Source organism: Vespula vulgaris, chromosome 2 (assembly GCF_905475345.1).
Source record: "Vespula vulgaris chromosome 2, iyVesVulg1.1, whole genome shotgun sequence".
Lineage (NCBI taxonomy): Eukaryota > Metazoa > Arthropoda > Insecta > Hymenoptera > Vespidae > Vespula > Vespula vulgaris.
The window spans coordinates 14,663,175-14,680,179 of record NC_066587.1 but is presented as its reverse complement, the minus strand read 5'-3'; the positions used below and the strand labels follow the sequence as shown (position 1 = coordinate 14,680,179).

The following is a 17,005-nucleotide window of genomic DNA, read 5'->3' as shown; positions in this document are numbered from 1 at the left end:
TCTCTTTTTGTATACGGATTAAATTAGAATATATCTAATTGAAAGTATGTTTAATATACCGTACTTTTTTAGTAGGCCTATATTTACGGGAATCTTTTTCTCCCCAGAAAAATTTCCAAGAGAGAAGCACATCCAATACCAGCATATCTCGCTATCAGTTAAGTCACCCCAAACTGACTAGAGATCTAATTCAACTGACACCTTAATAGCAAGTTTCTAAGACCGTTGGAGCTCTCTGCACGGTCTTCCTGGAGAGGGATGAAAATATAAGGGTGGTTAGCCCTGAGACGCATGGGGCGAAGACAATTGAATTTCATGGGGGCTTGCTCGCTTAACCATCTAATTGGTTTGTTCGTGTTACTTAAGTTATATAGAATGTTCTTTTACAGACGAACCGCAACCATGATAGCTTCACCGTTCTCAGATTTCACCCTTTTTATATCCACTAGACATATATATATATATATATATATATATATATATATATGTATGTATGTATTTGTATACTCATTGAAAAAATAACGATACATCAATTGTTTGAATATACTTTATATTGGACTATAATTTATATTCGAATGTAAATTTAGAACGCTACTATAAAATATTATTTGATCTTTTATATTCGTTGTTACAACTAACTCGTATTTGCGCGTAGATAACAAAATAAATTAGAAAAGTTAAAAAAAGAAAAAAATGTTCGCAGTACAATAAAAATTGTACATTGAAACGTACGAGGCCCCGGAGGGATTCGAACCCTCGATCTCCTGTTTACTAGACAGGCGCTTTAACCAACTAAGCCACGGCGCCCGTTGCGAAGTATTTTTTCATGTTTCATTTTATTATCAGATATAATCTTCTTTTTAATTAAATGATTTAATTATTATACTGATTACTAGATACTTGCAATATTTTATAAAGAAAAAATTTAATACCACGAAGATATCGTATAAATTATATCTTCTACGTTTTTTACTTTTTTCCGATGAAGAATATTAAAATAATGTTACTTTGAGCATAGATTACGAGACCGAATTATCTCCAACTTGGGGGTTTAAAGGAATACGTAGATACATAATTAAATAAAATGAGAAAAAACTTCTTTCCTCGCAAGAATAATCTAATAAATAATAAATAAATTTGGTAAGTTTCATTCGGATTTTTCATTAGTCATTGTTACCAACGTCAAAGAGACGCTCGTTCGATTTTCTTCCTTTCAAGTTCTTATTTACACATGGAAATGGACTTCGTTTGAGAGACATTATAATCAGAGCCTTTATTGAGATAAAGTAATATTATATTCCGTTTGCAGTTTCGGCTGAACATTTCTCGTATATCTCAATTTAATCGTCAAAGAGACTGCGCCATGCGTTCGGATTTCAACCTTTTGTCCGACAACGATTTAGCTTTGAATTCGCAAAAATCACGAATGACACGTAGCTATAACGCTATTCGAACAATATACTATATGCAATGATAAAAGCATTTTTACGATTCAAATGGAATTAAATTCCTATAAAAAGATATTGAATAGAATATAAAAAATATAATATTATCTTTTATTATTATTACAATTAATCGCCAGTTTCCTTTGATCTTTATAAAATTCAATTTTATAAACATATAAGTATTCATATTCAATACATTCTTCTTTCGAAACAAAAGTTATTTAGCTTCGCATACCAATTTCAGTAACAAAACGTAATAAATAAAAATCAAACTTCGCGTTAAGAAATAAAAGAAGAAAAAAAAGAAAAGAAGAAGAGAGAAATGAATGAAGAAGTCCTGAAAATAAAACAAAAGTAAAGGAGTACGAAATACGAAAAAAGGATAAGAGAAAGGGAAAGAAGGACGTGCGAGCATAAATGGAGCAAAAGAAGTTAGAGAAAGGGTGAAGAAGAAGAAATTCGCAGGAAATTCGGAGAAAGTCTAGGTCTATAAGACGAAGAGGATGAGGATAAGGATGAGGATGAGAAAGAGAAAGAGAAAGAAAAATAGAAAAAGGAAGAGGAGAAGAAAAAGAAGAAGAAGAAGAATAAGAAGAAGGAAAAACATATATAAAGAGTAAGAGTAAGAGAGAGAGAGAGAGAGAGAGATGGAGATAGAGGAAAACGTCGGGGCGAGGTTGGATGAACGAGAGGAGAGGCTTTTGAACATCGTAAATTCTCGCGAATAGCTTCGAGTAAAATATAGAGATAGCCGAGCTCTGCATATGTCATCGTTTCTCCTTCTCGCACGCGTTTAACTCACCTATACACACACGCAACACGTGTTACACATACACGTGTCTTCGGCTAACATTGAACACTATGGTACTCGGAGGGAAGCTACGGAGGTTGAAGAAGACAGGGTGTATATGAGAAAGAAAGAGAACAAATCGTGCTACCCTCTCGTAGAAAGAAAAACAAAGAAAGAAAACGTATAGAAGTCCGCGACTGGCGAAGTGAATTGAAAAGGACGGAACAAGATGCGCGACGTTGCTAAAGTATATTTTCTGTTAAATTGGACATTAACATAACTGGATTAAGAGCGTGTTCTTCACCTTTCGTCTTCTTATCTTTATTAAATCTAACGTAACGAAATATAACATTTTTCTTTTGGACGGGCTAGTATCAATGATATCACGTAGACGTTCCGTACATTTCTAAATATAAGTCCTGACGAATGAAAAGAGAATAGTTAAACAGTGAAAGTGTACGCTTGAAATCATACAAATACTTCATAAAGTGGAAATATGCAATTATGCTGAAAGGAAAGATATATAGATTCGAATGAGAGACAGAAAATCGAAATAATTTTGGAAAGAAAAGAAAAACAAAAGCGGCGAAAAAAAGAAGATGGTGGAAAGGGAAAAGAAAGAAGGGGATAGAGAAAAAAGAAAAAAAGGATAGAAAGAAGAGAGAAAGAAAAAGGATTGCCTTTTAAAGGGAAATAAAGTTGGCGGCGTTCGCGAGGGCCGCGGGTGTTCCGTCGAGCGCAGACAGTGCAAAGCGGGCGAGACCTTCCCGGTGGTAAGCTCGAAAAGCTCGAAAAGCCCGAAAGAGAGTGTCACGTTTCCATGGTAACTTGGTGGGGCGACTCCGCCTCTAGAGTCGCTGGTTCGATATCCTCTCGTTTCCCTTCCTACGCTACGGAGTCAGCGTGCTCCACATTTTTCCAACACAGGCAAAAGTAGTCGGGGCCCGATCGTGTACCATTTTCTAACTGGAAAAGGAAATAGAGAAAAATGAAAAACTATGAAACCCAAATACGAACGAACGCATAACTTTTTCTCATAATTCGCAACAAAAAGTTACTAAGAAGTTGAAACGTTTAAAGGTGAACGATTGTTATTACTGCTTTTCTATCGTTTCATTAATAAAATTCATATAAAATAATGTAATAATGTAGCTTTGGAGATTACGAAATACGGTGAACCAGCTAGTGTCTCAGTCGAATATATGTATACGATTTTCTTTCAGGATTATATCGCGAGTCGTTCAAAACGAAATTCAAGGTATACATACATATATGTATGTGTGTGTGTGTATATATATATATATGTATGTATGTATGTATATACACGTATATATATACATACATATATATATATATATATATGTATATATATATGTATATATATAACGAGTGAAAAAGACGCATGCGCAGGAAAGACGTCTACGTATGGATAAATACGTACACCCACACCATCCACGATGGCGAACGTATCCGATTAGAGAAGAGAAAACACGTTCGAACGTTTTAAAATTCTGATGGAACTCGCGAATATTCAACAACTCGTTAAGCGAAGAACACCTTTTTTCGAGATTTACCTTGCGAAGTATACTTTTCAAATTTTTTCTCCTACGCGTAAAGAGAAAAATAAACAGTTTGTCGATTTGTCGAAAACACATTTGACGGACTATTACGAAGAGTTCTCTTTTTCTGTTGATAGATGTATAGAATTTTGAATTTTCGAGTTTTTTTCTCTTTCTGGAGAACGTGGCGTTAAAACCCGAATCTGTCGATATCTCGATCAGGCTGGGCTATGACGGCAATGGTTGGATGTCGAAGAACGTAGGTTTAATTTCGTTGAGTGCATCCAATGGATCGACTCAACGTGCAAACATATATGTGTGTAGGTATATACGTATTGAGGAGTATACATGTGTATATGTACGGAAACATTAACGTGGAGACATGCACATAGCTACAAGTATGTATGTATGTATGTACGTACGTACGTGAACGAATAATGGAGAGAAAGAACAGAGAAAGAGAAAGAGAGAGAGAGAGAGAGAGAGAGAGAGAGAGAGAGAGAGAGAGAGAGAGAGAGAAGGCTGTAGCAGTGATTCACCTAGGTACAATAAAAATATGTCTCCTTCTTCGAACCCCGGACAGAGTCAACCCTTGTCGAAAAGGAAGGCGAAGAGAAGACTTAAACAACCCCCGGATTGAACTGGTGGTCGAGGGATGTGCTTTCCAAAACGGTCCATGCCCGCCATTATTGACTATCGGTCTTAATTAGGCCGATAGTATCCTCTTCTATCCCTTTACATAACCTTCCGCATCCCTAAAATCCCATGGACTCTATTTCTATCGTACTATCACATCATCGGTCTGTTTCATCCTCCAACGAGTGATTACGTTTTCGATTATAATAGAATTGCAAAGATGGAATGAAAAATATTTTCCAACATCTTCAATTCTTCTACATTTTCTCAAGATTGATACGATAGTCAGAAAAAATTCATTGATCTTACGAACGATAACAAAACATGATAATTACAATAAAAATAAACAAAAACAAAAAAGAACAAAACAACAAATAAAGAACATAATAACGTAGTAAATTCGTACAAACTATACCGCCTTATCGTATTAAACGAGAAATTCATCGGCTGATCCTTGCGCCGCAAATCATCGAAAAATCTTATCCTTGGACGCTATATAGTGACGTTCTCATCTTTCGTGAGCATGCTAGAGAAGGAGACCGATGAGGATGAAGAGGATGAGGAGAAAGAGAAGGAGGGCGAGGGTTTTGAAGCGCAGGCGTAACAGGAACCTCCCCCACCAAACGTACTAGTATATTATACGTATCTCTCTTTTGCCTTGGCGCGATACGATTCGAGGCGGTCGCGTTGGTATAACTGGTGATGGTAGTAGGGTGGAAACCTCCCCTCCAATACACCCACACACGAAGAGACACCTACACCTTTGGAGAGGCTCTCCACTCTACCTTCTCTGTCCACGCATCCCTCTGGATTCCCTCTTGCTTTCTCGGCAGCGTCGACTTCGTAGCCAAAGAACATCGCGAATCCTGGACGTCTCATAGTGTCGTGCCCGCGGATTACCTTTCGTTCTTAATTAAAATCGTATTCGCGATCGAATTCAATTTGATTAGATCCGACCTAACATCTTAACTTTTAGCATTGAATGTAATATTAAAGTGACTTCAAGAAGGACAAGTATCTAAATAATCGAATTGGATTTGTCGTCAAATTTCAAGAGCAATTGAGAAGACGAATGTTAGCAGGATGTCTCGTAGATCGTGTTTACGTCGTTCATGAAGACGTCCTCGCTGAATCGTTCGAGTGATTTGCGATCGGCGTAAACGAGACGCATCCCGAGAATTCCGATCGTCCTCGGCGTAATCTCAATTCCCAGTCGGACTACCCAACAAGGAGGAACGAAGGAGTTACTTCTTCTTCTTTGTGCAGGATGTATAAGAGAATGATTTTAGCGATCGTACGCGAGAAACCGTGCTTGGTGACTAGTCAATGGAATCAGCCAGTGTCTTCGATGGATAGCTCATCTCGAACGGGTTTGCCTCTTTCTCCGTGAGAGTGAGAAAGAAAGAGAGAAACAGGGAGAGAGACAGAGAGAGACAGACAGAGAGAGAGAGAGAGAGAGAGAGAGAGAAAGAGCGAGAGAGAGAAAGAGAGCTGGTCCAGGAACCAGCGGAATTCTCCTTCTCGTTTCTTACGTCGAGTCAGCGAGTTCGATCACGTTCGGGTTTAACCGTCGGACCTAAAGCCAAAAGAAGATTCTCCAAAGGGAACGCCGACTAGATATATCCCGTAAAGCTATCGCTTTACCGACCGATTCCCGAGCTTTTTTCTCGACGTGGCATGCACCGTTTGCATCGGACCCGGGCCACATTTACATCGACGCGCGTGTAAAAACCGAGCCGTCGCTCGCTCGACGCCAAAGATCGAGGGGAGGCTACGTTTCGCAAGCCACGAACGAGATAGATCCTTCCGATCGAGTTGGAACCTCGAAAGCCTAGCCGATCGTTCTCCTGTACTTTGCCGATTTCATCTTCCTTGAAATTCTTTGGGAATATAAATTATCAAGGATTATATTTATTATATCGAAGAAAAAATAAATAAATGAATAAACAAAGGAAAACAGAAAAAAAGGAGAAGAAGGAAAAAAAATAAAGGAGAAAGGAAGATCTTCGTTAAACTGAAAAACATGATCAAACGAGAACGAGCATAAGGTTGATCTCCCTCGTTGAGATTGGTCGTAAAGGAAAGAAACAAAAAAAAAACAGATCATTTCGATCTGAAAACGGCATGTTCAAGGTTAAGTCGAGATAAACCGAGACCTGTGGACAGTAGTACCGATAAGGAGTCGGATCGTTGCCACGAAGTCTGCGAGAGTAAAAGAGAGAAACGACGAGTGTGTTGTTGGCTTTAGGCCTGCGAGGACTAACGTCGATGCTCTTTTTCATCTATGCTTTTCGATCTTCGCATTTACTCTATAATTTTGAGTTAACTTTTCGTGTTACGGTGAAAAAACGAATTTGTTACATCACGATGAATCTCGTAAAGGATCCTTTTGCAAAACGAAGACAGAAGACGGAGAGAAACGAAAAGGTTCGCGAAGGATCGTTTCGACGTGAGATAAAAAGGAAGATTTAAGAAGAAACTGTCAAAAGATCAGGTTTTATGGAATTCGAAATACGAAAAGAGTCAGAAACTTTCGACGAGACACGTCGATTCGTTAAAGCGTTTCTCGAAAGATGACGATTTGTAATTAGAACGCGATAAAGATTCGAGCACGTGTAAATACTGCGTGTAATGTTTCGTTCATTGACGAGGACGATTCAATGGTATCGATCTTTAAAGATATTAACAGTAAATATATCTGACATCACGTTCGTGATTTCACATAAGGATTTATAGATCAGTTAGTTTGTTTTTTAACGAAAGTGACCAAGGACGCTCTGTATATACAAATCGTAATCGGAGAAACTAATCGATGAAAATTATTAAGCGATAGTGCGATCGAGTGGCTCTCGACGATTACTTCGATTGCCAAAGACGCCTACCAACTATACGGCTACCGTCGCACAGTGATCAACGGAATCTTACCGGCGGAACGGACGATACGGCACGACGAGTAGACAAGAAGACATCGATTTATTTATTAGACTCGATAAATCATCGTATTCTTTTTTCTTTCAACAACAAAAGAATTACATAGTTGGATCAGTGATAAGTGAGAAGTGCCAGTGTCGAAATCGGATCACGTGTGTAAACTCGAACGAAAGCAAAAGCTCAAGATCGAAACATCTAACTATCTAATTAGGTAAAAAGGATCGATAAGAGATTTATTTTCTTCGAACTATATGAGTGATTCTCAAGTTGAAAACAATATCGTTTAATTGTTTGCAAAGGAAGCTATCGAAGTTGATTCAAATATAGAGATATAACAAAACGAGAAACTATATCGAGTGAATAGAAATAAAAATATTCTAATTTGATAGCTCGATCGAGGATATACTTAGACTGGAGCTGTACTTGCCATACGCACCACTGCCGGGGGGTGGCGAGATCCTCCCGGCAGTGAGCACGGGCGCTGCTTCAGGTGGCTGTCGTCCGGTGCTATTGGGTGGCATCGATTTGTCGATGTCGGCAGCGGTGGAACCGGTTCCGACGCTACCAACGCTACCAACGAGCGGACTACCAGCTCACAATCCTCTCCATCATCCGCCCGGAGGACTGGCCTTGCCACCCTTGGCTTCGGCCTCAGTTATGATGCCACGTCCACCACCGGGAACCACCATGCCACCTCTTGGTCCATCCTCTTTGCCGCAGGCTCATCAAGATACCGGAGACCTTGCGGACACTCCGCCCAATCCTGACGTCCTCTTGGCTCTTCTAGCCAGGAATAAAAACTTGGAAGGTAGGGGATGTACGATAAACACCAATATTTCAATACTTTCCTTTTTTCTCTATGATCAATCATTTTGTCGGTCTATTCTTACTCTTATTGAGATTCAACAATAAGTATGTTTCAACGATTATTACAAATTTTTATTCTTTACCATTCTTTTAAGATTTATCTTGCTGCGATTATAAAAATTCTAAGACTTACAACTAGAGAGGACACTGATTTAAGCGTGCTTTCGTTATCGCTCGTTTTCGATTAGAATTGTTTTTACACTTACGATTTGACGTAACACTATCTATGTTACTTAGGTTTCTAATGGTATCTTTGAAAATCGAAAGGAAACGAAAGAGTCATAAAATATATGTCGGAATCGGTTATAATTCTAAGATCGAAACGTACCGTGACATACTCGGAGTAGATTAATAAAGACTACTTGAGATAAAGAAGTCCCAGCCACGATGACGCCGCTATCGCGGCCGCTCTTACATTATCGGGTCAAGTTGAAATTTTTTTACCGCGTTAAACACGAACGGTGGCTGGCGAGTTTTCGATAAGCCGAGTCTCGATTTTTGCGATCGATAAGATTAATGCCTAGTGTTAGTTAACATTATAACCACATTTAGAATCCACTATTGCGTGCATTTTATCAATTATAAAAAAGCTATTACGAGTATTGTATAATATTATATCTTTCGTGTAAGTTCGGATATAGTTATCAGATATCTTTTTTTCTTTTTTACTAAATGATAATTTCGCACGTTCTTTTGTATTCCTTTACCGTGTGCCTAATTAAAGATCATTCATTAAAAAATATTTACCGAAAGCTTAAAATTTATAATAATCTCATTTTCTTTTATCGAATCTAAAAATGTCCAAAGATTTATCTTTATTGATATTTTTCCCCTTCCTTCGAAATAAACAATAAGAGTCTCAAAGAAAGAGAGAAGAACGTAGCACCCATAACTTCACGTTTTACTTCCTATTGTCTATTCATTTTCACGAGCATCGCGTCTTGTCTTGTCGGGCCCACACATAAATGCACTACAATTGTAGGAGTTTCTCGCATGCAACAGATTACTCCTTGTGCATAATGCACAGCTTTCGTGCAATCCCTTGCGCCTTCTTCTCTCTTTCTCTCTCTCTCTCTCTCTCTCTCTTTACGAACGATACACGTGTAAACACATGTGGCGTACTTTACGAGTACTACGAAGAATCACGGGACATCGAGGCATATGTATGTATGTACTTACGAAACGTGCTCATGATGCTATTGTCTCAGATTTTATCCATCGTCTCATCTCCCTTTCTCTCTCTGTCACAATTTACCATCTGTCTAAAACTCCTGATAATCTTCTCTCCTAATTTCACTTTATACAGCAGTCATCCCTACCTCTTTCTCTCCTCTCTCTCTCTCTCTCTCTCTCTCTCTCTCTCTCTCTCTCTCTCTCTCTCTGTCTCTCTCTTGCTTTCTCTCGATTTCGGTGAGTAGAGCAAGGTCGAAGGACTCCTTAATTATGAAAGTAAGTTCAGCCGAGGTATGAACCAGTTCGTATAACTACAAGAATCAATGAACTCTCAAATCTTTTTATTAATATTTAAAGATATATAGATTTATCATGCGGTTCGATAGTTTTTAAGGAATTCAAAGAAAACGAGAGATTAAAAAAAAATGTAATGATTCTATTTTTACATGTTCTAAATAATGAGTAATAATTTAAAAGTATTAAAGGGTTGAGAGGAAAATAATGATGAGGAATTCAAAAGGACTGAACCTTTGTCGAAGAAAATAAGCAGCGAATGTTTCTCACCACGGACTGATAAGGTTTTTCTTAATAAAAAACGTCACGATAGTGGCGTTGGTATATATTTTAATAAGTTAAGTGCCACACCAGGTCGGTCTCTTCGTTGCTGTTGGGTCGGTTTAATCATGTAAGAGTGTTTAATCATGTAAAAGTGTTCAGAGGCTTGGCCACCCTCTAATCAATACGCTATTGCTTCGGGCGGGATAGTTAATGTGCTTAAGCCTAAACCCGAGGCGTTACGTACAACGTAGTAGCTATGTTGTCGTCGGCAGTAAAAGTGACATAAACGTGTAAACTCAATTTTTCGTGTTATGCTTGTTTTATAAGAACGATATTGTAACGAAAAAGAAGAGAATATCAATATAATGTAGAGAAAATTCGAAGAATTAATTAATAGGTATAATACAAAGGATGATATTCATTAATAGTAAATATAAACAAGAAAGTAGGTGTTAAAAAATGAAAAATAATGATAATTATTATGTATTAATGTATTAACGAGAGACGAGAAGTTCAGAAAATAAGGGGAGCATTGAAATTCGTGGGAGCCATAAAACGTCGTTGTAGTCATCGTCGTCGAAGAAAAAGGAGAGAGTGAAAGAAAGAAAAAAAGTGTAGGGATGGAAAAATGAGGAGAGACGTTGGCTCGAACGACAAGAAAGCGACCGATGAGAACGTCAAGCATCCCCTCCGCAAATGGTAACCATAGGAAACGCCGGCTCATGGCGAATGAGGGCTGGATAGGACAGGGAGGATGGGTGGTAGGGGGTGAAAAGAAAATGGCGGCTGGTTACAGCGCTCGAGGCATTCACTTTCAGAGAAGGAAAAGCTACCGGGAAAATGAGGATGAAGGTTGCTACCTTTGTTGCGGCCGAACGAATCGGCTTTGCCCTACTGAAAGGGCTGAACTTTAAAGTTCTACGAGGGTTCGTGCGCGCGCATGAACGTTAATACATATGTAGACAGAGTCTCTTACGCGTACATAGATATATGTAATTGTGTCTCGCGTTTTTCAAAGCAGTCAAAATTAATAATTGGATGAGTTTATCTTATTATAGAAACGGAGAAGTTTTAGCACTATGACAAACTACAATCTCTTCGCGTCAATTTTTCGCGCAGAATCTTGGAGGACTCGTAACAAAGTGTTCTTTATGTTAGATTTCCACCGCGAAAGTTATAAGCTCGATAAGTAACTACTATTAATATTTCATTCGATATCGATTTTTAAGAGTTTTTCTGGTTCATCGATCGCCAGATATTCGGCTGAAAGATTATTGCAAAAACGTGAAGAGATAAAGGACAGAGAGAGAGAGAGAGAGAGAGAGAGGAAGGGAGAGGGAGCTTTTTGCTAGCTATATTTTTCTTCGCGGGAAACTCGTGAACCAAGAGGAAATTACTTTCCAACTCGAAACTTTCTACGCTCCCCGCGGCTTTCTTTTTTTTTATTCCTTTTCTTCTTCTTCTTTTATTTTTTTTCTTTATATATATATATATATATATATATATATATATATATATATACACGCTACGGCCACGTTAGTATCACCCTCGGCCGAGAACCGTACGAGTCCATCCACTTTTTCCCGTTCTGCTTTCGACCTCTCCTCTTCTTCTTCTTCTTCTTCCTCCTCCTCCTCCTCCTCCTCCTCCTCCTCCTCCTCCCGCTCCTCTCTCTCTTCATTTCTGCTCTTCCTCTCCTTCGTTTTCTCGGCACGACTTCGCTTCGTGTTGGTGGTCACTCGCTTTTGATACATCGCCACGGTAACGTCGTTAAGCCTCTATTATCGACCTTTTATAGGGAGTGCGTCTCGTTGTGTAAAAATTATTGACGCCATATTATACCATCGCTACCCGTTGAAATAATGTTCTAATATTATTAACGGGCGTAGCTATTTTCACCATCTGAACCATAATTTTTCTTCTTCTCCTGCACATACTTTTGTGTTTGGTTTCCTATTATACCTTTTTTTCAGGGTGTCTTGTAACATGTGGGAATCATTTTATCAACGGATACTAGAAAAGAATTTCATATAAATACGTATCAACTTATAAACGATTAAATTAATTATTTCTTATTAAATTTGTTAACAGTACGTAGTTGTTAACTAGATCGCAAATTATAATCTTTGGTATATATTTTTTTCATTGTTTTATACATTATTTCATATATAAAAAATATGAAAAAATGTATGAACATTAAATATACATACATTATTATTAAATATATATATATATATATATATATATATATATATGTGTGTGTATTAAATATATGTATTAAATATATATAATAATAAATTTCTCTCATGTATATATCACGCTATAGAAACTTATTAGAAAATGAATGAGCTAGCAAATATGAGAGAGAGAGAGAGAGAGAGAGAAAGAGAGAGATAAAACTAATTTAAAAAAAAATTGTTATGTTATTTCTTCCATCAATCGGAGCGGATAAAGAAAAATGTAATTCACATAGATACAATATAAACAAAAAAAAAATAATAAAATCTTTAACACCAAGAACCCGTCTGACTTTTTACGTGAAGAGCTCGCGCATGACACGCGTCGGGCTTTGATATCATGTTACAGCAGGAAGTTATAACTCGGAAGTATCATAGTGTTCCGAACAAAAAGTCGTTCATTTTTATTTACTTTTTTTTTCTTTTAACCTCGTGTGAATATCCTAAGTCAATCGGTCTCTCCCTTCCAAACGTTCGATAAAAAAGTTAAGTAGGTATGTACTAGAGAAGGTTCGTGTAAGATCGATAGGTGAATCCTATTACCAAACATAGAGAGAAAAAAAGAAGAGAGAGAGAGAGAGAGAGAGAGAGAGAGAGAGAGAGAGAGAACAACCAATTCCCTCGTTTTGGAAACGAACGAAACCTAAGACCGTAAAGAACGTGTAAAATCGGTAAAACGCTTAATTCGACAACGTGGATAATGGCAAAATCAACGATAATCGTTTCCGGTCAATCTGAACCTAAAGTAGAACATCTTTCTCCTCGATGACGATAAATCGTTCACATTACGATAAAAAATTCTCAAACGTCATACCGATTGTAAGCAATCGATATAGATGAAGCTTGATAAGATTAAGAAAAAAAAAAAAAGAAGAAAAAATCTTTTTCTCTGAAACAAATAAATCATGATTAACACTTGAGACAAGCGGAGGATGTTCACATAATAAAGAAGAAAAAAAGAAAAAGGAAAAAAAGTAACGAAAAGAATGAAGATTATTTCTTTAACAATTTAATGTTATCGCGAGAATGATTTTTGATGGGATGTCGAGTATCGATCGATCAATAGAATATTCCTTCGAGTTGACACATCTTTCGTAAGACATCAAATTCTTAGCTCGATGAGTAAAGTTCACATCGATCGGATAAACTTCCCTCGAATAACGCATACAATCGTATATACATATACATATACATATACATATATATGTATATATAAAAGAAAGGAAAAAGATAATAATAAAAAAAAAGAAGAAAAAAAGTATCACGAAAGGGTGGGTCGAAGTGGGAATTCGGTGGAAATTCAAACAAAAGTCTATACGTTGAGCTATCGGTAATCCGAAACTAAAAGTTCCAAGGACACACCGACGAAGGTGGATGGACGTGGAAAAAGGGGGGGTGGCGAACGTACACGGGGGTGCTCTTCTGGGGGGTTGCTTTCGCGCTTTGGATCTACTCTTGTACGTGGGAACGCGCGACAACGGCCTCGTCCGTAGGGTTGTTTTCCTTGGAGGCGTAACGCGCGTACGGGATCATTTTGCGGCTTGATTTTTCGTTCGGATCGTATTTGGAGGAGGGTGCGTTTCCGTCGAGTGACCGCGTGCGGTTAGACATAGAATATACACGCGTTTTGCGATGCTCACTTTTCAGCCGGTCACGTGACTCCTGCTCTGAAACATACATTCTCTGTTTCTCTCTCTCTCTCTCTCTCTCTCTCTCTCTCTGTCTCTCTCTCTTTCTTTCTTTCTTCCTATGTTTGCCGAACATAATCACATGCGCCGCGGAATATAATGGCTTACGTCGAGACACGCGTGTTTCCCTTCCATTGTGGACTGAGTTTACACGATCGGAGATTAAGTGGCTCTTGATGGGAACTAAACTACGCTCTTAGGACGTGTTTATGTACCTATAGTTACAAAACCACGAGGGTAGTCAAGAGAGAAAGAGATAGAGAGAGAATAATAGAAAAGATTTCGACTTCTTTGTGTATTCTGCAATTGTATCCTGTATGTCAATAGAACGAGTTTGATGATTTATTATCACCGAGCTGTGATTACTTTCACTCGTGAGTTCTTCATACTTTAATTCTTTAATCACCTCTTCTAATCTTACTCCTTTTCTAATCTTACATGATGCAGTAAATCCTGAAATATCAACGTTTCTTTCTACTAATGATTTAATACTATTATATGTGAAATTATCTATCTAGAAATATTTGTTTAGAATATTAGAAAAAAATTAAAGTATATACACACACACACACACATAAAACTAATGTAAATCTATTTGGAAATGTCACGTAGGTGCATTTTATTGGAAACGGAGGTTCTAACGTGAACTACGTGATAGAGATACTACCGACATAAACGATAACATAAGCATCCTCCATAAGATTTACGAGGAAACGAATCTTCACTTACACGATTTTTAACGCGAGTATTTCGATTGAAGAAACACGTGGATATGAAGGATATGAGAACTAGGTCGTAGGATACTGCGGCGTTTAACGAGAGCAGAATTTTTCCGCGTAATTGACAATGGATGCCACGGACACACAGTTTCTCTTGAAGCATTCGTTGTTGTCCGTGCGTAGGAGTGGTATGACGAGTATTGTCGCGCAAAATCGTTCTCGTTCGCTTACAATGGACGTCGATAAAACCGTGAAACCGTGACCATGAACATTATACGTATTTCTAAAAATCTTCTCTACATGTGAAAGTCAATTTAAAGATACGAAAATAATAATAATATATATTAATTTATTTCTAAATTATAATTTTACTTATTTTACATTTCAAAAACAATCTCCACGTTGAAACTTTAGAAATAAAAATGAAAGTTTCTTTATTTTGTTTTTGTTTTATTTTTTTTTTTTTTCGTAGGAGTAGATTCGCTTAGAAAACAAATAGATTAAAACTAAGATAAGTGACCAACGACGCAAAGTGGACAATTTTATTTTTTTACCTGACGTGTTTTGATGTCACGTAGGTATATTTGAAGCTTGAAAAATTTGAATACTCTTTGAATGAGAGATTTTGGAGAAAAAGATAACAGATTCTATGAACTCTCTTTTATGTGTTAAACGACGAAGAGACAAAATATAGCGTTCGACTTTTTCTCTCCCTCTCTCTCTCTCTCTCTCTTCTATTCTCAAACTAGGAAGTCCCTTTTCGTTAGAGTCAAATAACACCGATAGAAATGTAAATCAAGGGAGCTTGTACGAATACGCTAACGTATGTATTTGGGTTAGAAACGTGACCACCATTGCTTGGGGAACCACATAAAGCAATGCGTCGTCAGCGTAGCTCGTGCCAAGACCTCTGAAAGCTCGAAAGCAGAAAATGTTTTTCTTCGTTCGATTTCTCAGTGCTTTTTACTCCTATTGATCTCTCTCTCTCTCTTTCTCTCTTTCTTTCTCTTTCTCTCTTCGTCTCTGTCTCTCACTCTCTCTTTTTCTTTCGTACGTATCTACGTAAATTCGATGGTACTCGTGTGAAGACAAAGAAAAAGAAAGAGGGAAGGGCGAGTCGAACGGTGAAGAGAAAAGAGAGATAGAGAGCCGACAATTATCTTAATGGAGTTGCGGACAGCAGCTGGTATTATCGATTCCTCGACGAGACACGAACGAAGCACGAACTAACAATGAAGACAATTTTTCTATCATTCTCTCCATATTTATTAATAATTTCCATATCTCGATATTCGATAGGTATCGCTTGAAAAACTTCGTTTGATCAAAGAAGAGACTCTTCGAACGATATATTAGAAAATTCTTGAAAAAATAAAAAATTAATACTGGATGGAAGAAGTTAGATTTCATTCGTGGTATTTATCAATCATCGATCGATTATGCGGTAGCAGCTGTCTTTTAAGATTTTTAAACTTGGCACAGAGGATATTCGCGAAAACGTAGGAATGAACAATCCACTCATCAAGCCATCCACGTGTCCTGCACGTGTGTGGAGCGTGCCAGAACAACTGGTGCTTCGACGTTTCTGGCACCATGTGTGCCCATGAATATGTGTACCACCTCCGATGCGATTCTTCTTCGAGATGAAGGAAATGATCTCATTTTGTTAGTGGAAACTGTGACAATTGTCGTACGTTCTTGTCACGTTTCAATTCAACGTCGATATTTGTACATACGTTTACGATATTATAACTTTCGATTATAATTTCATGATAATTATTGTGCAATTTAATCGATTCTTGTTTATTCGTAACATTATTAATATCATGTTAATTTATTATCATTGAAAAGAAGAAAAACGGGGTACATCGATAAGATCTTACTTTCAATGTTTTAACCATGGGTAGAAGAAATTGCCCGCATCGTCGAAAGAAGTATCAAAGTGGCACTATACTCGGTATCGGTCAATAAACAACTCGAGAGACGTAACTTTTAGTTGTATGCAATAATGGCACATTGTACGATGGGACCAACTGGCGAGCGTGACACCAAGTGGATGTCCTCGAGAGCATATGGGAACAGAGTCGATAGTTTCCTACCGATTCGTTCTTCTGTCTCTTTATTCTTTTTTTCTATACCTACTAGATACAACACGATACGTACTTCAAAGGATTTTCGATATAAAAAAAGAAAGAGAAAAAGAGATATAGCATTTATATTTCAAAATTCGCACTCTTGACGAAACTCCAAATTTCAAATTTAAATACGACGTACCAAATCATTCGATAGGTCGACAAAATTGTTGACCACTGTAAAATTCTTCTTTTCTTTCTTTTTTTTTTCTCTGACAAACGAGATATAGAAGTTCATGGTGCAAGTTTGTACCGTGTTACGAACGGCGT

At 37.6% G+C, this 17,005-nt stretch overlaps 1 protein-coding gene and 1 non-coding gene across 3 annotated transcripts in view; one reads left to right on the top strand and one right to left on the bottom strand.

Annotated features, from left to right (window-relative positions):
• Positions 1-733: 733 nt before the first annotated feature.
• On the bottom strand, positions 734-807 carry Trnat-agu (transfer RNA threonine (anticodon AGU)). Its single transcript has one exon. It is a non-coding gene; the product is annotated as a tRNA-Thr (tRNA).
• A 4,339-nt stretch (positions 808-5,146) lies between these two features.
• The window catches only part of LOC127061807 (LIM/homeobox protein Lhx3), a 31,721-nt gene continuing 19,862 nt past the window's right edge, over positions 5,147-17,005 (top strand). For both annotated transcript variants that reach the window (XM_050989174.1, XM_050989173.1), the window contains exon 1: positions 5,147-8,169. In XM_050989174.1, coding sequence (XP_050845131.1) covers positions 7,893-8,169 — 277 coding nt within the window. In that variant the 5' untranslated portion in view covers positions 5,147-7,892. The remainder of the gene's footprint in view (positions 8,170-17,005) is intronic.